A 21135-nucleotide genomic window follows, 5' to 3' on the forward strand; every position below is an offset into this window, starting at 1 on the left:
CTTCCTCAGCTCTCGTCCCCTAATGCCCCTACTCTACTTGCGCTATATTGATGACATCTTCATCATCTGCACCCACGGAAAAGAAGCCCTTGAGGAATTGCACCATGATTTCAACAATTTCCATCCCACCATCAACCTCAGCCTGGTCCAGTCCACACAAGAGATCCACTTCCTGGACACTACAGTGCTAATAAACAATGGTCATAAACACCACCCTATACCGGAAACCTACTGACCGCTATTCCTACCTACATGCCTCCAGCTTTCACCCTGACCACACCACACGATCCATCGTCTACAGCCAAGCTCTGCGATACAACCGCATTTGCTCCAACCCCTCAGACAGAGACAAACACCTACAAGATCTCTATCAAGCATTCTTACAACTACAGTACCCAACTGCGGAAGTGAAGAAACAGATTGATAGAGCCAGAAGAGTTCCCAGAAGTCACCTACTACAGGACAGGCCTAACAAAGAAAATAACAGAACGCCACTAGCCGTCACCTTCAGCCCCCAACTAAAACCCCTCCAACGCATTATTAAGGATCTACAACCTATCCTGAAGGATGACTCAACACTCTCACAAATCTTGGGAGACAGGCCAGTCCTTGCCTACAGACAGCCCCCCAACCTGAAGCGAATACTCACCAACAACCACATACCACACAACAGAACCACTAACCCAGGAACCTATCCTTGCAACAAAGCCCGTTGCCAACTGTGCCCACATATCTATTCAGGGGACACCATCACAGGGCCTAACAACATCAGCCACACTATCAGAGGCTCGTTCACCTGCACATCCACCAATGTGATATATGCCATCATGTGCCAGCAATGCCCCTCTGCCATGTACATTGGTCAAACTGGACAGTCCCTACGTAAAAGAATAAATGGACACAAATCAGATGTCAAGAATTATAACATTCATAAACCAGTCGGAGAACACTTCAATCTCTCTGGTCACGCAATCACAGACATGAAGGTCGCTATCTTACAGCAAAAAAACTTCAAATCCAGACTCCAGCGAGAAACTGCTGAATTGGAATTCATTTGCAAATTGGATACTATTAATTTAGGCTTAAATAGAGACTGGGAGTGGCTAAGTCATTATGCAAGGTAGCCTATTTCCCCTTGTTTTTTCCTACCCCCCACCCCCTCAGACGTTCTGGTTAAACTTGGATTTATGCTGGAAATGGCCCACCTTGATTATCATGCACATTGTAAGGAGAGTGGTCAGTTTGGATGAGCTACTGCCAGCAGGAGAGTGAGTTTGTGTGTGTGGGGGGGGTGAGAAAACCTGGATTTGTGCTGGAAATGGCCCACCTTGATTATCATGCACATTGTAGGGAGGGTGGTCACTTTGGATAAGCTATTACCAGCAGGAGAGTGAGTTTGTGTGTGTGTGGTTTTTAGAGGGGGGTGGGGGGGTGAGAAAACCTGGATTTGTGCTGGAAATGGCCCACCTTGATTATCATACACATTGTAAGGAGAGTGATCACTTTAGAGAAGCTATTACCAGCAGGGGAGTGGGGTGGGGGAAGAGAAAACCTTTTGTAGTGATAAACACCCATTTTTTCATGGTCTGTGTGTATAAAAACATCTTCTGTATTTTCCACAGTATGCATCCGATGAAGTGAGCTGTAGCTCACGAAAGCTTATGCTCAAATAAATTGGTTAGTCTCTAAGGTGCCACAAGTACTGCTTTTCTTTTTGAAAATATTTTTGATTACATAAGCACCCACAAATGTGAATGCTGACCACCAGCACCAAGAGAAGGTGAAAGATCCACCCATCTTTGTCATAGCCTCACCATGATGCTTATACACAGATGCGCTATGCCAAAACCAACCAGACAAACACTCCTACTTGTCCTCTGCAGAAGATAGAGAGGGGGGAAAAAAACAATCCTTGTTCTTCACCATTCCTCCTGCTTCTTGGGCAGGAGGGGAGAAATAAAAAATCGGGTCTTTGTGTAGATTGCGAGCATAGTGTTTTTATAAGTGTACAATTCCTTCACACACCATCATGATGATCATATTACAAATACTGATATACTATATATAGAAATGTTATCTGAATTCTTGCTTCTGTAAAATAGCTCATGAGAACAGGCTTTCTTGTGTGAGATCAGTTATTCACTGTTTCTGATCAGGTCAGTAATATCACAGGAATACCATAATTACTTCTCTTTTTGACTTGAATTATTGAGTGTCCTACAGATACAGATTCTGTCTATAAATTTGTCAGAATGAAGTAATGAATACAATCTCTGGAGTAACTGATGAGCAACCACAGCTTCCTTAGATATTAAGCAGCTGGACTGAACCTTGTATACCAACGTATTATTGGTATTGGTATTTGAATTATGGTACTGCCTAATGACAGGTTTCAGAGTAACAGCCGTGTTAGTCTGTATTCGCAAAAAGAAAAGGAGTACTTGTGGCACCTTAGAGACTAACCAATTTATTTGAGCACGAGCTTTCGTGAGCTACAGCTCACTTCATCGGATGCACCTAAGACTCCAGTCAAGACTGGGGCTCCATTGTACGAGGAACTGCTAGAAACACACAGTAGGGAACAGTCCCTGTCCCATCTAGTTTAACAATCTAAATACATAAGACAGATAAAAGATGAGAAGAGAGCAGGAGGTGATTTGCCCAGGGTCACACATCAGGTCAGTAGCAGAGCTAAAAATAGAATCTAGGTCTCCTGATTCGCATTCTAGTGCCCTAATCATTGGTTCATACTGTGTCTCCTAATGCAAAAGGCACAAAATGGACATTAACAATCTAGAACATCAATTCAGTTGTAAACACTTCTTGGAGAACATGTCTCCTAAGACCACACCAAACCTCAATAGCACTGGGGAAAAGTCTAAAGACTCAGTTGTCACTTTAAGAAACCTGAAGCTATGTTCAAATGCTTGATTGCTCATCATCCTTTCCAAAGCAGACCCCTGTGATGTGCTATATATTGAGGAAAGGTTTCAAAGATCATTGTCAAACACTTCATTGCACCATTCATCCAAAACATGTATTTCTTGGTACACTTTGATAGAAATTAGAGCTGGTGAGAAATTTTTCAACAACATTTCTTTTGATTTCTCAAAACTGAAACTTTTTTCAGAAATGTAGCTGTATTGATTAAACTTTCCTCAGATCTAGGATGGAATTCCTGGTGAGAGACCCATCCCAGAATAGACAATAGTACTCATCTGTGATGTCAGGGAACCAGGTTCAAATATCTGCTGGGCCTGATTTGAAGTAGAGACCTGAACTGGAGTCTCCAACATCCCAAGTGAGTGGCCTAACCAGTAAGCTATTAGGTACTCTAGTTTAAGTGGGTCTCTGGTTTTCACAATTTTTTTGAAAGTTCTCAGTTTCATGAGCAAAGCAGTTTAGGGTAATACATGAAACTATCATTTATATTCCCTACTACGATCCTGTTCTTCCAACACATTAAGAAGCCACCACACCTATCGGTAAATTGTTCCAATTCTTAATTACCATCACTGTAAAAAAAAAAGCCTTATTTCCAGTATGAATGGCTTCCAGCCATTGGAGCTTGTCCTTGTCTGCTAGATTAAAGATCTCTCTACTATCAGAAATCTTCTCCTTATTCTTATTGTGTTAGATCTCAATCAAGTGTCCTTTTAATTTTCTTTGTTTAAGCTAAATAGACTGAGCTTCTTTAGTCTCTCACTGTAAGGCAGGTTTTCCAGACCTCATATCATTTTTGTAACTGTATTCTGACCTTTTTCAAATTCGTCAACAGCATTTTTAAATTGTGGACAATGCAAATGGACATAGTATTCTAGTAATGGTTTCACTAATGTCACATACAGTAGTATTAACAGCTCCCTACTCCTAATAAATATTTTACTTCTTATACATCCAAGGATCATATTTGGTCTGTTAGCCACAACATCACACTGTGAGCTAATGTTCAGATGATTATTCACTGTGGTCCCTAAGTTCTTTGTTTAGTCACTGTTTTTTTTAAAAAAAACAGTTTTCAAAAGATAAGGACTGTTATGAAGAATTGTTCTCCATATCTTCTGTAGGTAGGACAAGAAGTAATGGGCTTAATCTCCATCAAGGGAAATTTTGGTTAGATGTCACAAACAACTTTCTAACTAAAAGTCAATGTTTATTTGGTCCAGTGCAGGGGATTGGACTTGATGACATCTCAAGGTCCCTTTCAACTCTACATTTCTATGTTTCTATGAAAATACAGTCCCCCACATTCTATATGTGTGACCTACAGTCTTGGCTTCTAGATGTATGATGGTCATTTAGCTGTATCAATATGCATGTTCAAATTTAAGGGAGCCCATCTTACCATGTGATCCAGAACTCTCTTTGTATACTCAGGTCAGAGGGAATTATGGGTCTAGATCTCTGAGTGACAGGAGGCGACAAAATGTGCAAAGGCACCACAAACCAAGAATTTATGTCTGAAGATATCGTCTGTTAAGCTACTGGTTGAACATTGACTGTGTGCTAGGAGAAAATATATATGAAAACCTCCTCCCACAGCCAGATCTGTAGTACACATCTGCTTCACTTATACAGGCACCAAGAAGACAATTGTCAGTTCTGTAAACATTTAGCTAATAAGGACCTATTCTACCACCTTTATGGTGAAGCCTGAATACTATTCCATTGATATCAGTGGCATCACTCAATGTGGGTGAGGATGGCAGAAATGAGTCCTAGATGAACAAAAGCTTTACTTTGGGGATGTTTAATAAAAATAGATTTATTGTTTGAAGGAAGTTCTAATTTTAACTAGATAGGAACTTGAATCAGTTATTTCTTCAAATTAAAGGCCTGCTCTTGTGGGGGTCTGATGATTCCGTTCTGAGGGAGCCAAGGGCATCAGCAGCTGGAAAGAGGGTGCTCAGCAGCTTGTAAGATGAGGTGCTAAATAAGCATTAGTTGCATTTAACAATTAAAGTATGTTTACTAGTGTGGACATAATAAAATTAATAGTGAAATTAATAAACAGTGTCTCCCCAGTTACATATATTACTTAGAGCAAGATGGTATATTTTAAAATAATTTTTTACTAATATCAGAAAAAGACTTCAAATTCTTTTATTTTCTGGGAGATCTTCAGAACTAGTACCAATTAGGAGAGCATGCACGGATTTATCTTAATGCAGTGTGAATTCTGAAATGCATGTATTCTAATAGCCTGGTGCTCAGCAGAGCAATTACCTGAAAGATCTTGTTATAAACATCAACTGAAATAAACAAGTAACTGAAATCAGCTACTTGGTATCACTGCATAAAATCTACTGACTAACTGTTTAAGGGGCTCACTAATAGGTCTACCAAAAATGAGAAGAAACAAATAGATGTATTTATTTTTTTGTCTCTCGAGGGGACCCCTGAAGTGCCACCTGAATTAACTACACATTTATGAACAGATTATAAAGTGTGTGGAAAAGCCATACTCAGTTCTTTCCAATAAGAGAGAGATTTGACATAGCCTTTTATGACTCTGCTGCTAATTACATATTTCCAATTTTTTCTCCCCTTTTAGTACCAAGTGCAATGCCTCAGAATGTCTCCTTGGAAGTGGTTAATTCAAGGGTAAGTCTGCCATATGTTCACCATTTCATTGTCAGAGTTCATATATATATTTGGTAAACCTGTATAAACACACCCTATTTATGTGTAGATTTTATGTTAGAGAAAATGTTCTAAATTCCACACAATGCTTTGTTTCATTCATCTCTTTATCCTTCCTTATTAGTTGAACTGACCGTTCCAAATCCCTGTTTCTCTTTTGTGACAGTCATTTTGGTGGACATTATATTTCTTTCCTTTCCATAGGCCATAGTGTCCGCCTGAGTTGGTGTAATTAAGACAACAAACTTCTTACAGTAACAATCTAGATGAGAATGTGTATTCATTGCTAATGAATTAGACTTTGTAATCTTGTTGTTGATTCTAACAAACAAAGAGAAGATTGCTCCTTCCAATGCTTTTAATGAGGCATCATTCTTGTGGCACTTGATTTTGCAGTCTGGAGTTTGACACAGTGCTGACTCTACTGCATTCAAACGGGTTTCCCTATCACTAGTAAAGGAGTTCAGTTTTCTCTGGAAACCATGAAAAGTTCTGTTCTCCTGAAGAACGTGACTTAGTCTCTCTCCTCAACACATTTAATGAAACTCCTTATTTACAAATAGTACTTGCTGTATCACAAAACAAGTTTCACAACAATCCTGTGACTTAGATGTTGTTCATATTTTACAGTTGGGTGAACTGAGGCACAGAGAGGATAGGAGACATGCCCAATAAATCTGTAGCAAAGTGGGGAATAAATCCTAGACTACTTTACAATCGAGTCTTCAGCCTGCTTAAGAATGTGCTTCATTGTTAGCACTTTGTAAGTTCTAAGTATTATTGTTATTACACTGTAAATCTCAAAGGTTTTAACAAAGTAGGGTAATTATTAATATTTTACAGACAAGGAAACTGTTAAGTGACTTGCAAAGGGCCATTCAGCAGAACTCCCTGATTCCCTGTCTTGCTCTGTTCATTCTGTCTCAACAAACAAAAACACATAGTTGACTCCCATTTTAAAAAAAAAATTGAAAATGTAAATAGCTATTTATTGTTGTCCCCTTAGCTTTTCAATACACCATTATTTTTTTCTGTGATGTACATCTGTTTATGGTTTGCCAGTAGAATGTGTGGATGCAAAGAGGGCACACATATTTAGCATCTGTCCTCACAAATCTGGGCTAGATTTTTGCCAGTGGGAAACAGACAGTGTAGCTCTGACTTCATTAGAGCTGTACCAATTTGTACCAGCTGAAAATGTGGACCACAGAGTGTAATTGTGTGTGTACAAGGGCTACCAGAATTCATAAGTACCCATTTTTCACATAAGAAAATGAATGCTTTGAGGTCAATTCTGTTCTCCTTGAAGTCAGTGGAAAAACTTGTGTTGACTTCATTGGTGTAGCAATGCCTTTGTGCACAATGACCCCTTTGCACATACACATGTACACTTTCTGGGCACAAATAGTTCCGTGCACAAGATAGTGGTTCTTGAAAATTAGTAAATTGAAAAAATATGATCCAATTCAGTCATAAGCAACCAATTTTAGCCAAGCTAGTTTATCTGAATGATTGCTTCTGTGATAGAAACAGCTAAACTGCTGAAAGCAGTGTAAATGTTTTTGGACAAATGTGCTAGAAATTGCTTCTGAAATAAAAATAATTTAAAAAATCATTGTGTTTGATGAGGCATATAGGACCCATACTGGAAAGGAGGAGGTTAAAGAGGACCTGTGGACCCAATTAGCCCTGCTCTGCTACACCTGCAGCAGATATCAGGTGTGGAGATAGAAGTTAAAATGAGAAGAGCAAGTTGAATTGGGGGCTGCACAGGAAGGAGGGCAGAGCTCTACTTCTCTCTCTCGGAGAGAAGCTTGGTTACAGCCAGGAGACTGAGACAGCTTGCTGGTAATACAAGCCTCCTGGTGGATGGAATGACCAGGCCCTGCGAGACTGACCAAAGGACTGGTTGTTTGAAGACAGAACCTAAATATGGTAGGGTCTTGCCAAAGACTCTTCGGATGACCCTATTTTGGTTTCTTGGTTTGTCTTTTATTTGTGAATATTAATACTCTGGAAGGGGTGGGACTGAAAAATGCATTAGCCAGAGGGTCTATACACCACTGCACTGGACATCACGAAAGGTGGCATCTGACCCCGAGGCATGGTGAGTAGTGCCTGGTGGGCCATGAGTGGGAGTACTGTGAGCCCTGTCACGGTGTGAAATACCAATATCTGGTTGTAAATGTAAGTAAGCATTCTATTCTAAATAGATTCTTGTACTACCCTCATTACCATAGTATCTGAGTACTTTCCACTAGTGCAGTCAGTGATGGGTCTAACATCTGTCATGTGAAGTTCATTTCTTTCTCATACCCCCCACGGGGAAATTTTGTCTATAGTCTAGTGCTTTGGCGGTTGTTTTCTTCTCTTAAATAAATATTAGGGCTGTCAAGCAATTAAAAAAATAATCACGATTAATCATGTGATTAAACAATAATAGAATATCATTTAAATGTTTTTGGATGTTTTCTACATTTTCAAATATATTGATTTCAATTACAATACAGAATACAAAGTGTAAAGTGCCCACTTTATATTTATTTTTGATTACAAGTATTTGCACTGTAAAAAAAAACAAAAGAAATTGTATCTTTCAATTCACCTAATACAAGTACTGTAGTGTAATCTCTTTATCATGAAAGTTGAACTTACAAATGTAGAATTATGTAAAAAAAACCCCCTGCATTCAACAATAAAACAATGTAAAATTTTAGATCCTGCAAGTCCACTCAGTCCTACTTCTTGTTCAGCCAATCACTCAGACAAACAAGTCTGTTTACATTTGCAGGCGATAATGCTGTCCGCTTCTTGTTTACAATATCACATGAGAGTGAAAACAGGCATTCTCATCACACTCTTATAGCCGGCGTCGCAAGATATTCATGTGCCAGATGCACTAAGATTCATATGTCCCTTCATGCTTCAACCACCATTCTAGGGAACATGCCTCCATGCTGATGACGGGTTCTGCTTGCTAACAATACAAAGCAGTGCGGACCGACGCATATTCTTTTTCATTATCTGAGTCAGATCCCACCAGAAGAAGGTTGATTTTCTTTCTTGGTGGTTTGGGTTCTGTAGTTTCCGCATTGGAGTGTTGCTCTTTCCAGAATTCTGAAAGCATGCTCCCTACCTTGTCCCTCTCAGATTTTGGAAGGCACTTCAGATTCTTAAACCTTGGATCAAGTGCTGTAGTCATCTTTAGAAATCTCACATTGGTACCTTCTTTGTGTGTTGTCAAATCTACAGTGAAACTGTTCTTAAAATGAACAACATATGCTGGGTCATCATCCGAGACAGCTATAACGTAAAATATATGGCAGAATCCACGTAAAATAGAGCAGGGGACATACAATTTTCCCCCAAGGAGTTCAGTCACAAATTTAATTAATGCATATGTTTTTTAATTAGCATCATCAGCATGGAAGCATGTACCCTGGAATGGTGGCTGAAGCACGAAGGGGCATACAAATGTTTAGCATATCTGACATGTAAATACCTACAAAAGTGCCATGCAAATGCCTGTTTTCACTCTCTGGTGACGTTGTAAATAAGAAGAGGGCAGCGTTATCTCCTGTAAATGTAAACAAACTTGTTTGTCTTAGCGATTGGCTAAACAAGAAGTAGGACTAAGTGGACTTGTAGGCTCTGAAGTTTTACATTGTTTTGTTTTTGAGTGCAGTTATGTAACAAAAAAAATCTACATTTGTAAGTTGCACTTTCATAACAAAGAGATTGCACTACATTACTTGTATGAGGTGAATTGAAGAATACTATTTCTTTTATCATTTTTACAGTGCAAACATTTATAATAAAACTAATATGCACTTTGATTTCAATTACAACACAATATATATGAAAATGGAGAAAAAAATCCAAAATATTTAATAAATGTAAATTGGTATTCTATTGTTTAACAGTGTGATTTAAACTGCAATTAATCACAATTAGTTTTTTTAATCATGAATAATTTTTTGAATTAATAGCGTGAGTTAACTGCGATTAATCGACAGTCCTAATAAATATGTAGTATCTGCTCCTATATGATTGTATTAGAAAAGGCAGGTCAAAGAAGTGTGTCTTGCACTTTGAGCAGAGGGGCGTGATGTTTGTGATGGTTCTCAGCTCCTGTTGGAGTTTGCTCCACAATCTGGAAACAGCCTGAACAGATCAGTTTTGTCCTAGTGGTATGAAATTCCACTGTACATGAGGCGCCAGAGCTGGTCAAAAATTTGCCAGCAGAACAGTTTCCCATCAAAAAAATACTGATCAGATAAAATTGAAACATTTAATGGGAACATTGATTTTTGTCTATTTTTTTCAGGAAATTATCAAAATGTTTCATTTTAATAAAATCTAAATGTTTTGCTTTGGTAAGGTTGATTTGGATTTTATTGTTTCAGCTTTTATATTATATGAAAATAACACAGATGTCAAAATAATAAAGTGGAAATGGAACTTTTCCATCTTATTGAATCCAAATGTTTGGATAAGGTCAAAATGAAATACTGGCATATTTGGAATAGTTCGTTCCATGAAAAAAATCGACATTTCGCCTTTACTAAGTGGTTGGAGATGATATCCATTTTGAAATCATGGAATTTCCTTCAGGACAGAAATTCAGAATTTCAACCATCTCCTAATGGGCGTTCTTTAATCTTATCCTTTCAACGTGGACATGAGATGTTAGCACATATTAGACTGACTTACATTAATTTCCTGAGGGTTAAATTGATCTTCACACAAGAATTAATACCAGCTGATGCCAACCACTTATTAGCTCATAAAAACAATCACTGTACATGCCCCATAGAAATCGCAATAAGAAGCCATGCTAGTTTACGAAGACAAAACAGACCCACAGGCAGTGAATAAAATCACTGATCAATTTTACAAAACCCAGCTCTTGCTCATATATTTTAAGGTTGTCAACTGAGAAGTTGTAACTGAGCAACAGAATTAATCCAATGTAGAAAAAATATGGTGGAGGCAAGGGGAGAAAGGTATCTGTAAAACATCTTAAGTAGTGATTTTTTTCATTCAGGATTCAGCCAACAGCACTGTCAGTGCAGCTGAGGTGAACAACTGAAAGGTAATCCCAAATCATAAATGATCACCAAAGGAAACAATCACTTAGAAGACAGAGAGGCAAACGTGCCCTTTGGAAAAACTCTCACCAGGAAATTATGTTCAACATACACGGCTTGCAGTGTTTCTATGTCCTGTGTATGACTATTTGCATCTTGCTAAGTTTATGAATATATTTGTTGACATCTTTTCCTTCATAATGGCACAAATGTCAATTAAATCCAAGAGATCACTAAAGGCTTGTCTACATGGCCAGTTACTGTGCACCAGTTTGCCATGCAGTAGCTTGCTGTGTAGGCAAGCCTTTAGGGTTTGTCTACACTTCACTCAGAGGTGTGATTACAGCATGTGTAGACATACCTGAGCTAGCTTTGATCTAGCTAGCTCAATTAAAAATAGCAGTGAAGTTCCAGCACTGGTTGGTCACATGAGTTCATACCCAGGGTCCCTGGTGCGCTTGTAAAGCCTGTGCTGCTACCCCTCGTTGCCGTCACTTCGCTTACGTTGTTGTTATTCGAGCTAGTTAGATCAAAGCTAGCTCAGATTTATGTATGCTGCAGTCATGCCTCTGATTGCAGTGTAGTCATACCTTTTGTTGATGCTGGTTAATACTGTCTCTTCCATTTGATATTTTATATGTTTGGTATTAATTCTGTTAGCATTATATTATATAAATAGCAATGTACTATTTTATTATGCTGTGTGTTTGGGAGGTTCTTTTTCCCTGTTTTATTGGAGCAACATAATTTTTTTTTTGGTAACTCATTGCAATAGGAAGTCCATTTAGACCCTCAAGTTGACACTTCAGAGCATTAAAAGAAATGTGCATACATACTTTATCAATTTCAGCAGCCATCAGACATAATGGAAAAGTGTCCATGTGTGAAATCTGTATTTACAGGTGGTCTAATGGAACATGCCCTTCAGACATTTCCTTTTGCACCACTGACACTTAAGCAACAAGTTAATTCAAAAGCTCATTAATAAGGATGAACTTACTGTTTTGGAAACACTTCTGCAATCTCATGTTAATTATGAACTTAAATTTCAGTCATGCTGATCTCCATTTTCCATCTCTTGTTCTCTTGAATGCAAATTTGTATTTTAAAAAAAGTGCTACTCTCCACTTTTAAAACCCTCCTACATATAGTACCCACGGGCAATGCTGTCTAGAAATATCTCATTCCAAACCTTTGTGTGTATCTTTGACTTATTCTCAAGACACATGTCACAGAGCAGCTGGTAATCTTTGGTGACCTTATGTAGAGATCATTCAGTGATAAGACATTTAAAACAAAAACAGGAAAATATGCTGTAGGAAATAATGCTACACAGAAATGGGGAGGACTAAGTCCATTTTAAAGTTATTTTTGTTTGTTCCTATAGTAATGATATTTATGTTTCCACTGCTAAAGGATAGAGCCTTTTATCTCTAGGTTTTCTATATCTGGCATAATCAGAAGGTGCTACTCTAGTTCTGATTCACAAAGCATTTAAGCATAAAGCTTCAATGGGATGTTAAAATACATATTTAAATGCTCTGTTAAATGGGGATGGATTAATGCACATGCTTACGTGCTTTGCTGAATCATGGCCTACAGGACTGCTGTGCTGTAGCCCAGGCAAAACAAATTTATCCCAGTTCTTTTCACGGTGGCCAAGTTTCGATATCACAGAACCAAATGACCGGTAACATGCACACTTTTTGGCAATCTGAAGAGACTGAAGGCAAAGGATTGAATGCTGGATATGGAATCTGAACTGCCCTCCCACTATGTCAAGATTGATGCACATTGGCAGGGAAGTGTGGGAAATATTCTGTGGATAGTCCCTGAAGTGTTCTTCTGTTAATAGGGAATTTCTGCTTCCTAGAGCTATCAATATGGCACCATTGACGAGCAATCCATTCAAAAAGAGTGATTCCAAGAGTGTGCATCTCAACTTCTGAGTGCTTATTGGTCCCAAAGTGAATTTCTGAAACATTTCATGTTTGTCCATCATTAAAGCCCGCAACCTTTAGAAAGTACATTGGTAGACGTGTATATCTACACAGGAGCACTGTTTGAAAAAGCTAGAATAGATTTCTAAATGTGGGTTGTTTTTTGAAGAACAATCTTAATACAGTAAAAAGAAAAGTAAATTCACTAAATCTAGAGAAACAAAGTTAATCAAGCAGAAGAACTGGTTTCATGGGCTGTGTTTAAAATGCATTTGTTTATAGCTAAGAAATATGATTCTTGTGGCATTTGTTGCCAAGACATAATTTAACTCCCAATTTCACATTGAACTTTACAATTATTTTCCAGTCTTGTGAAAGTCTGCATGAGTTTTGTAATGTTTTTCTTTTATCGCTTCGGGTTTGCAACGATCTAAAATATAACACTACGCTCTGTCAGCTTTTGTCCTGATCATTCTTTCTTTTCTTCTAACCTGACAGTAGTCACTGAGAATTAGTTCAGTTAAAAACTTCCATTTCACAAATTGATTAAATTAAAAAAAAACGTAGCTGAACTTTATTCCAGCACAGTTCCCAAATTGTATTTAAATATTGCACAGGGCAACTATGCTTCATAATGCAACCTTGTCAAATAAAATAACCTGCTTCAGCACGTCCCATACCTGTTTAAACTTCATGCTGACTTTAATAAGATTTCTGGCTTCATAATATTTTTCCTCAGTGGTGGGAGATATAAACATTTAATTACATAGAAGATTTTTGGAGTATTATTATTATTAACATTTATATTGTGGTTGTGCCTTGAGGCCTCAGTCAGATCAGGGTTCCATTTTGCTAGGTACTGAATAGTAAAAACCAGTCCCTGCCCCTAAATAGCTTTCAATCTAAAATACAAGATATTACAGGGGGATGAGATAAGCAAGTGGCTGAGGGTTATTGGAAGACAGAGTAACAAAAATCATAGAATGTCTTATCGGAGACTAGATGAGCTGTGTGTGGCAATTCATAGCCAATCAGTAGCCGTAATCACAACTGCCTGTGTTTCTTTTAAGTGGCCAAAAGTCTATCTTATCATGAAATTTTATTTCATAACTTCTTTACACATAATATTTGACTGTTCCAGATCTTCTTTTTCTACTAATGCATGTTCCATTGTGGTATCCCAGCGTTACAAAAAATAAGCATTTATAGTGTTTGTGTGTGTATTTCCTTCAGTTTAACTTCTACATGGGCTCAAATTCAGCTCTCAGAGCTGCGCGTGGCAGCTCTTTCATTAGTCAGTGGGAGGTAGCATGCATCCTAGAACAGTGTTTGACCATAAAGTTATATACAGCTCTGTGCTTTTTCATATTTACTGACAAAATTGGAAATCTTGGAGAAGAAAACAAAACCTGTGGCATTCATAATGTGATGTCAGTAGGATGAGCCACCTACACAAATGTGCCATGTGCCAAGAAAGTTAATTTAAAAGCAAGTTACTTGGTATAATACTGTGCTTAGTTATTCTTGTGGGAGAGGATATGTGTGAAATTCTTTACATAACTCTAGCTCTGGGTAAAAATTATAAGAAATTCTTCTTTTGGAGAGCGAAAGAGACCTGTCTTGGATCTAAACACTTCAGAATTCCAGTCTGATTTCTTTGACAGACCAGCTGCTATTTTAGCTGAGAGGCAATAGCCATTAAGTTGATATTTGTCCTATTTTGTTTTTAAAATGGAAAGTACTTTAGTCTGAACAGAGCCCTTCTATGTGAAGAGAAATATTTCAGTCTATTTTTGGTTTCTTTGTTTGGATTTTTGTTATAATGGAGCTTTTTTTAATACAATACGGTCTTTGAATTTTTCTGTGATGCACAGAAACTTTGATGCCTGTTAGTATATTGGCAGTTTTAAAGCCACTAAAGTGTGCAGTAGTTGTATTATATTTCAATGTCTACATTATCTGTGTGGTACTTCAAAAGACCTGTATGAGAGGAGCATCAAGGATTTGTACAGCAAACATAGAGGCATGTTTCCCATTCTTCTCTTTCAAATCCCTCCTTAAATATCTCCTTTGCTGTGATGCCTACAAAAAAATTAACAATAAGCTGGTGTGCTGAGACTACTGCCTATTATACTCACCAGTATTGTCTCATTTTTCCCTTTTACTCCCCCGTCAGTCTGTCTGTAGCCACCTGTTGTCTCTTGCTTTTTACTTAGATTGTAAGCTCTTTGGGGCAGGGATTATCTTTTTGTTCTCTGGTTGAACAGCACCTAGCACAAGGGGGGTCCTGGCCTATGACTGGGTTTCCTAGTCTCTACAATATTTCTATTAATAATTATCATCCACAAGTTGTTCCACTGAAGTGACTGGGACTGCTTGTGAAGTAAGGCACTGCACAATATAGTTAAGGGTCTTAGAACCGGGAATGTAATAATTCCTCCGAATCAAAGATGAGATAAAGGGTAACAGGCCTGATTCTTCTCTTATTCCAATATAAATCAGAAGAAACTCAATGTTATACCAGTTTTATACTGATGTAACTGAGAGCAGAATCAGACCCAGCCATGCTTAGGGTGTAATATTTACAACAGTAAGACCCACAAATGATCCATCAAAGATTTATTATCACAAAGGCATAGTGTGACTTCACTGGGGCTACTTATGATAATAAGTACTCTGTCAAGTACTGTTTGCAGAATCTTACCCCAAATAAAATTCACACAGTTAATAAAGTGTGAAAAGATATAAGTTGTTTAACTGTATATGAAAAGTTCAGAAGAATGTTCTTCAATATGATCATCCTCATCAATTTAAGTTAAGACAAGCATAAGATTCTTGTTGCAGCCATGCTGAAGGAGACAATGGCTGGCATAAACAGATGATGATAATGGAATATCCTTTTGAATGTTTTATTTGCAAAAGTGTTGAATATTCTTTTTTACTTTACAGTAGTAATAATTATAACACTTAGCACTCAATGAGTCCCACTCTCCCCTGCTTTGTGCCTGGTGCGGTCATTTGACAAAGGGCAAAATTGAAGTGAAATGCTACCAAATCTGAAATATCTACATAAACTGGTGATAGCATCTTACAGTCACTTTGTCCTTAGTTTGCAAAGGTTTAAATGGTTACATAAGGGGCAAAATAATGGAGAATCGGGTCCACTGCCTTTAGCAAATTACTTTACTTTTACCACCAGCCATATATTTGTGGCTTGATGATTTGCCTCCAACTCATACGACTCTGAGCGCTGGTCAACACTGCAAAATTTTCATGTGTTTGAATACAATTATCAAGAATCAAGTTCGTTAATATGATTTTGAGCATGACTTTGTAGTCAGGGTAGACCGGAGCAAATCACATTCAGCACTGTGTCAGCTAATCATGATTAAACCTGAGGACGTAAGGGTTCCATGATGGTTGTCTGGCGCAATGTTGAGCCTGACTTTGATCAACCTAGGGAAGGACAAATTGTAGTCAGCATCATGTCTGCTAACTTGATTCTTAACCATGTTCAATCAGAATAACATTTCGTCATGAAAAAGAGCCCTTAGGGTGATGGGCACTATAAAAAAAAACCAAAAAACAACACCCTACAATACAGATAGTTCAGAAATATCAGAATGGGTTTTTAAACGTTTTCTTTAAAAAAAAAATCACATGAAAGTTTGTTGCTTCTCTTTCCCTTCCCACTCCTTTGTCTAATTTAAAATCCAATTCTACAACTTATATTCACCCTGAGTGCTACTTACTCATGTAGGTAGCTCCTTTGTAAAGCACCGGGCACCTCTGTTTTGTATAAATAATAACAAATTTTAATTTAAGTCTTGCAATGCTGCTCAGAGCTTGGTGAGTGGTATTGGTATCCCCATTTTACAGAGGGGCTAGAAGACTTGCCCATGGTCACAATGAGTGCCAAACCTGGAAATAGGACCCATTTGGGTTGTTATGCACAGTAAGTTCGTGTTGCTGCTGCTTCACCAATGATGCCAGCATTGATGCACCATTAGCCTGCTTCATTTACAAATGTCTCTGTGCCTATTTCCACGCCACCCACTTTGTGTGGAATTCTAGTCCTCCAAGCCAGTGCCCTCCCTTTGTTCATATCATTCCTATGCAACTGTGGCTGCCACCATTTTTAAACACTGTAACTCTAAAATGCTATTGCACTTTTTCTGTTTCTGGTTTTACTCCTGGAATTAATTTCTGCTACTTAAACGGACGCAGACATCAGAAGCCATGCCGTGGGATACAGTGTGACATACACGAGACACACAGGAGCCAGATTTGCCAGTGGAAAAATATTTTTTTCATTGCTTGGCATCTGGGTCTGGCGACTGCTCTGTACTGAAGGGAATTTATATACTGTAGCAGAGTAAAGGGATGAACAGGTCTATCACAACACATTTAGTTCAACTGTTTAAAATTACTTTCCTATGAAATCTGCATTGAAATATCATGTAAATCCATCCCAAACCATTCTTACAATATTGACATATCAGGCCACACAGCCTGTTTTAATGCCACTGAGTGGGTGAAATTACTAGGATGAATATGTCCTTTACATTAAAGCACCAAGGAATTGCTTATGGTGGCTCAGCATTCCACTGGTTACCATGATTGCGGGTGGAGGGTCATGTCCTTGCCCTGAATCTGCATATATCGTATTTGCTCCTCCCCTCTGGTCACCTCCATGCATTCTGCTACCTGATGTTGGACCAGAAGTAGCATCTCCACCACTAGCTGTCTGCAAGGCCAGCTGAACCCAAGCAATGAGGCAGGTATACAGTTCTATACTATTCTTTTATATTCTATTTTGGTTCTTACACTGAACTCATCACTGTAGTGTCTGAACACCTCCAGTAGAGCAGTGGTCCCCAAAGTGTGGGGTGTGCCTCCTTATGGGGGTGCAAAGTAACATCTGGGGAGGACATGGTGGGCCCAGCCCAGCCCCGGGTGGGGAGAGAGCGCCACCCAGCCCAGCTCTGCTCCCAATTCTGCTCTGGAACCAGTCCCAGCTGCCTGCACACTAAAAGTCCAGTTACCCAGAGTAACTGGCCTCTGCCACCAGGGAGCGGGAAGAGCAGAAGCAGAAGCAGCTGCTGCTGGAGCCTCAAGGAGCACTCAGGGACAACTCCAGTGAGAGGGGTACCGGTGGCTCTCCTGTCCTGCCCCAAGCACGGCTCACCCTCCACTGTCCTGCCCCACTCCCCCCACATTCTGTCCTGGCTCCTGGGGGAGAGGGGCGCGGTGCAGACCGGGTAAAGGGGGGCATGATTGAAAAAGTTTGGGGACCACTGCAGTAGAGTATTAAGCAATTATGATAATTCCTTGCACTTACACTGCACACTTATTTCATCTGAGGATCACAAAGCACTGACCATCTATTAAGGCCTGAACCTGCCAGATGCTGACTGCCTTTCACATACATTGACTTGAGAGGGAGTGGAGGGTCTTAGGATCGGGAACTAATTAGAATTCAGTCACATCACCTTTCTCAGGTAGCTACCCTAAGCAGCAGTTATCCCCATTTTGCAGATGGTCAAGTCGAGGTCTGGTGGGACAGCTGTGTTGGTTAGGAATATAAAAAAAATCACACTCCTAACCACATAGCTATGCCAGCGAAAGTACCAGTGTAAATGTAATAATGCTGGAGGGGGGAAAGGTCCCTTTGCCAGTATAGCTTATTTTGTAACTGGTATATATATTTGCCTATAATGAGCTGTGTCTCCAGTAGGAAGGCTTGTCTAAGGCACTCAAGTCAGTGGAAGCTTGTGGGAGCTCATTACTGTTGCAAATCAAGTCACCAATTTCAGTGATTAGCTTTAGTCACCCCAGTTGAAAATATTGTCCTGTGCTTCTACAATGCAGCATTTTTATATCAAAGGATGTAGGAATGTTCGGGTGGGTAGTTAGGCTGGAACTTAGCACAGAGGTTGCTGTGGTGTGTGTCTGACTCATTTAATTAACTGTTGTTTCTAAAACACTAACAAGCTGGGAAGAGCTACATAAATGCAAAGTAATATTCTTAATAGAAACAAGTTCCAAAGGTGAGCTGCTTTTTTTAAAACTGAGACTGGAGGAAAGATAAAATGTTTACTCCAGTCTTGCAAAATGAAGAACTATCAGAGAGTAAAAATAAAATAAAATTAAATGGGAACTAGTTTTTGAAAACATTCAAAATATTCAGCAGATTTTTGACCCATGACGACATGAATAAACTTTAATGAGATCCAGGGGCAAATATAAAATGTATTATAAAATAGTCAAGTGAATATTTAAAAACACAAAAAAGTGAAAACAATGATTGTCACCACTATTTAGAGAGGCGACCCCTAGGATATGGGTTTAACCTTTAAATATATTGCTTATGAAGAGGACTGCATCGCAGGAGCTCTTTAACCTTTAAACCTATTACTTATGGGGAAGGACAGCAATGAACATTGAGCTTAACCTTTAAAAAGGAGAAATTTGCTGATAGTCTGTAAGTCAACATATCTTTTGTTTCTCACTTTACACCATTTGTGGGTCATTCTCTTGGTAAATATTCTTTGCACTTATGCCACTGAAAAAGTTTCAGTAGCAGGGTGGCATTATTATACCGTGTTTCAAATATTTTGTTCTAAATCTGTTAATGAGTTTTCTAGCTATTTATATGGGTTTAATTTCTTTAGCTTTAGGTTTAGCTTTTTAAGTGTATTTTCTAAATCTATTTAGTTAGTATCTCACTGTCAGCCATGCACACATGTCCTCCAAGGTTATGGTGCAATTTAACTAAAAAGCCAAGTCATTTAATTATATAATGCATCGAATGAAGACTGAAGCATTTTTAACAAGAACATTTAATATATTAAGCTTAGAAATATAATTTCTCTTGTCCAAATTCTAACTGTTTTGCCAATGGCCTGGTGCCAAAAAGGGAGTTTGGAAAAATACATGTTACATCTGTCATGTATCATATCTGGAAGGCACATCAGATAATGGCTTCCTCTAACTATAACTGAGTGCTGTATCATTAGGCAACTCAGCATCAACATTCAAAAAGTATTGAATTAACGTTTTGACAACTGCCAGTGTCCCCCAAGGACTTTGAATTGTTAGGTATGTGGTTCAGTGTCTAATATTATTTTGGTAATTCCTTGCCCATAGGCTTCTGAATATCCTTCAAATGGGCAGGTTCAATTCAAGTTGTTTATAAGGAGAGTACACTATATCCGTATATTGCATTTATAGATCCAGCTAAGAATGATGATATCAAGAAAGCATTCTACCATCTAAAAGAATTATCAATACCTAAGAATCTCATTAACTGAAGACAGATGATGATGATTATACCGACCCTTGGAAATGGACCTTGAGTTGATAGTTGTAAAATAGCCAGTGAAATTTCTTCTCGGATATCTTGAATCATAGAGATTTTATGCTGAAGGCATCTGTTACACCTGTGCAGGCTTTGGAAAAGGTAGTTTGTAAAGAAGTTATCAGACACATTGCCAAAATCTCTCTATTTTAAGTCACTCATCTAACCTAACACCTAAGTTTGATGGTTCAGACGATCTCCTTTAAACATAAGAAATACAGAGTGATTGTTTCAGTCCAAGTGGATGTACTTATTTGCTTGAGCTACATGTTATAATATTCTGGGATTTTGGAATTCATTATAGCGATGAAATGTTAGGAGCTATGCTTTAGGTTTGGATGGTAGTAATACAATGCGTCAAACCCCAGGATCTCAAAGCATTGGTACAAAGCTGAGTATTACTATTATCCCCTTTTTACATAGGGGTAAACTGAGGCACAGAGGTTGAATGGTTCCCCTGAGATTACACAATGACCAAGAGGCAGAGTGGAGCAGAAACAACCCTGCGGTATTGACTCCAACCTCCTTTCACTCACCACCAGACTACACTGCCTTCTAGCTGAGGCAAACACTTGTATGCCTCCGATAGTTCAACTTCTTGTGTTTGCAAAACTTGCCTGCAGACCTTCCCAAAAGGTGTTTTTTGTGAGCATTCCATTACTTTCGGTTTTCATTCAGAGCAGAAGTTAGTTCAGAGGCACAGAAAGGAAAATGAATATTAAAACGGAGTCAGCGAAATATGTCAGAACTTTCATAAACGTTTGATTCAGATTTGGTTCTAGAAATGGACAAACGTTTGGAAATGGGGTGGTAGCTTTATTTTGTCTAATTTCCTCTTTTGTCCTCTCCTTTGCTGAGAATCATGGTGTACTGCACAGCAGTCAACAGTCTGTGGCAAACTGGGAATTACAAGAGATTATATGTTCTCCAATTTTTCTGTCTTGTATAGAGGTGCAACTTGGGGGATAAAGGATAAAAAGTCTGAAGGATAAAAAGTGATATTTCATTTAGATAATAAACCTGTACTCAAGACTGAGAATAAACAACCCCCTTAATCAAAATCAGTCTCATAGCAGGGTCAAAATACTTATGCCATGGAAAA

General features: G+C 38.5%; 1 protein-coding gene across 1 annotated transcript in view; it reads left to right on the forward strand.

The window, feature by feature from the left end:
• DCC (DCC netrin 1 receptor) overlaps window positions 1–21135 on the forward strand; it is a 954381-nt gene that overhangs the window by 699846 nt on the left and 233400 nt on the right. Inside the window, exon 12 of the mRNA XM_074952368.1 lies at window positions 5555–5604. Within this exon, the coding sequence (XP_074808469.1) occupies window positions 5555–5604 (50 nt within the window). The remainder of the gene's footprint in view (window positions 1–5554; window positions 5605–21135) is intronic.

The sequence above is a fragment of the Natator depressus genome, chromosome 5 (assembly GCF_965152275.1).
Source record: "Natator depressus isolate rNatDep1 chromosome 5, rNatDep2.hap1, whole genome shotgun sequence".
NCBI lineage: Eukaryota > Metazoa > Chordata > Testudines > Cheloniidae > Natator > Natator depressus.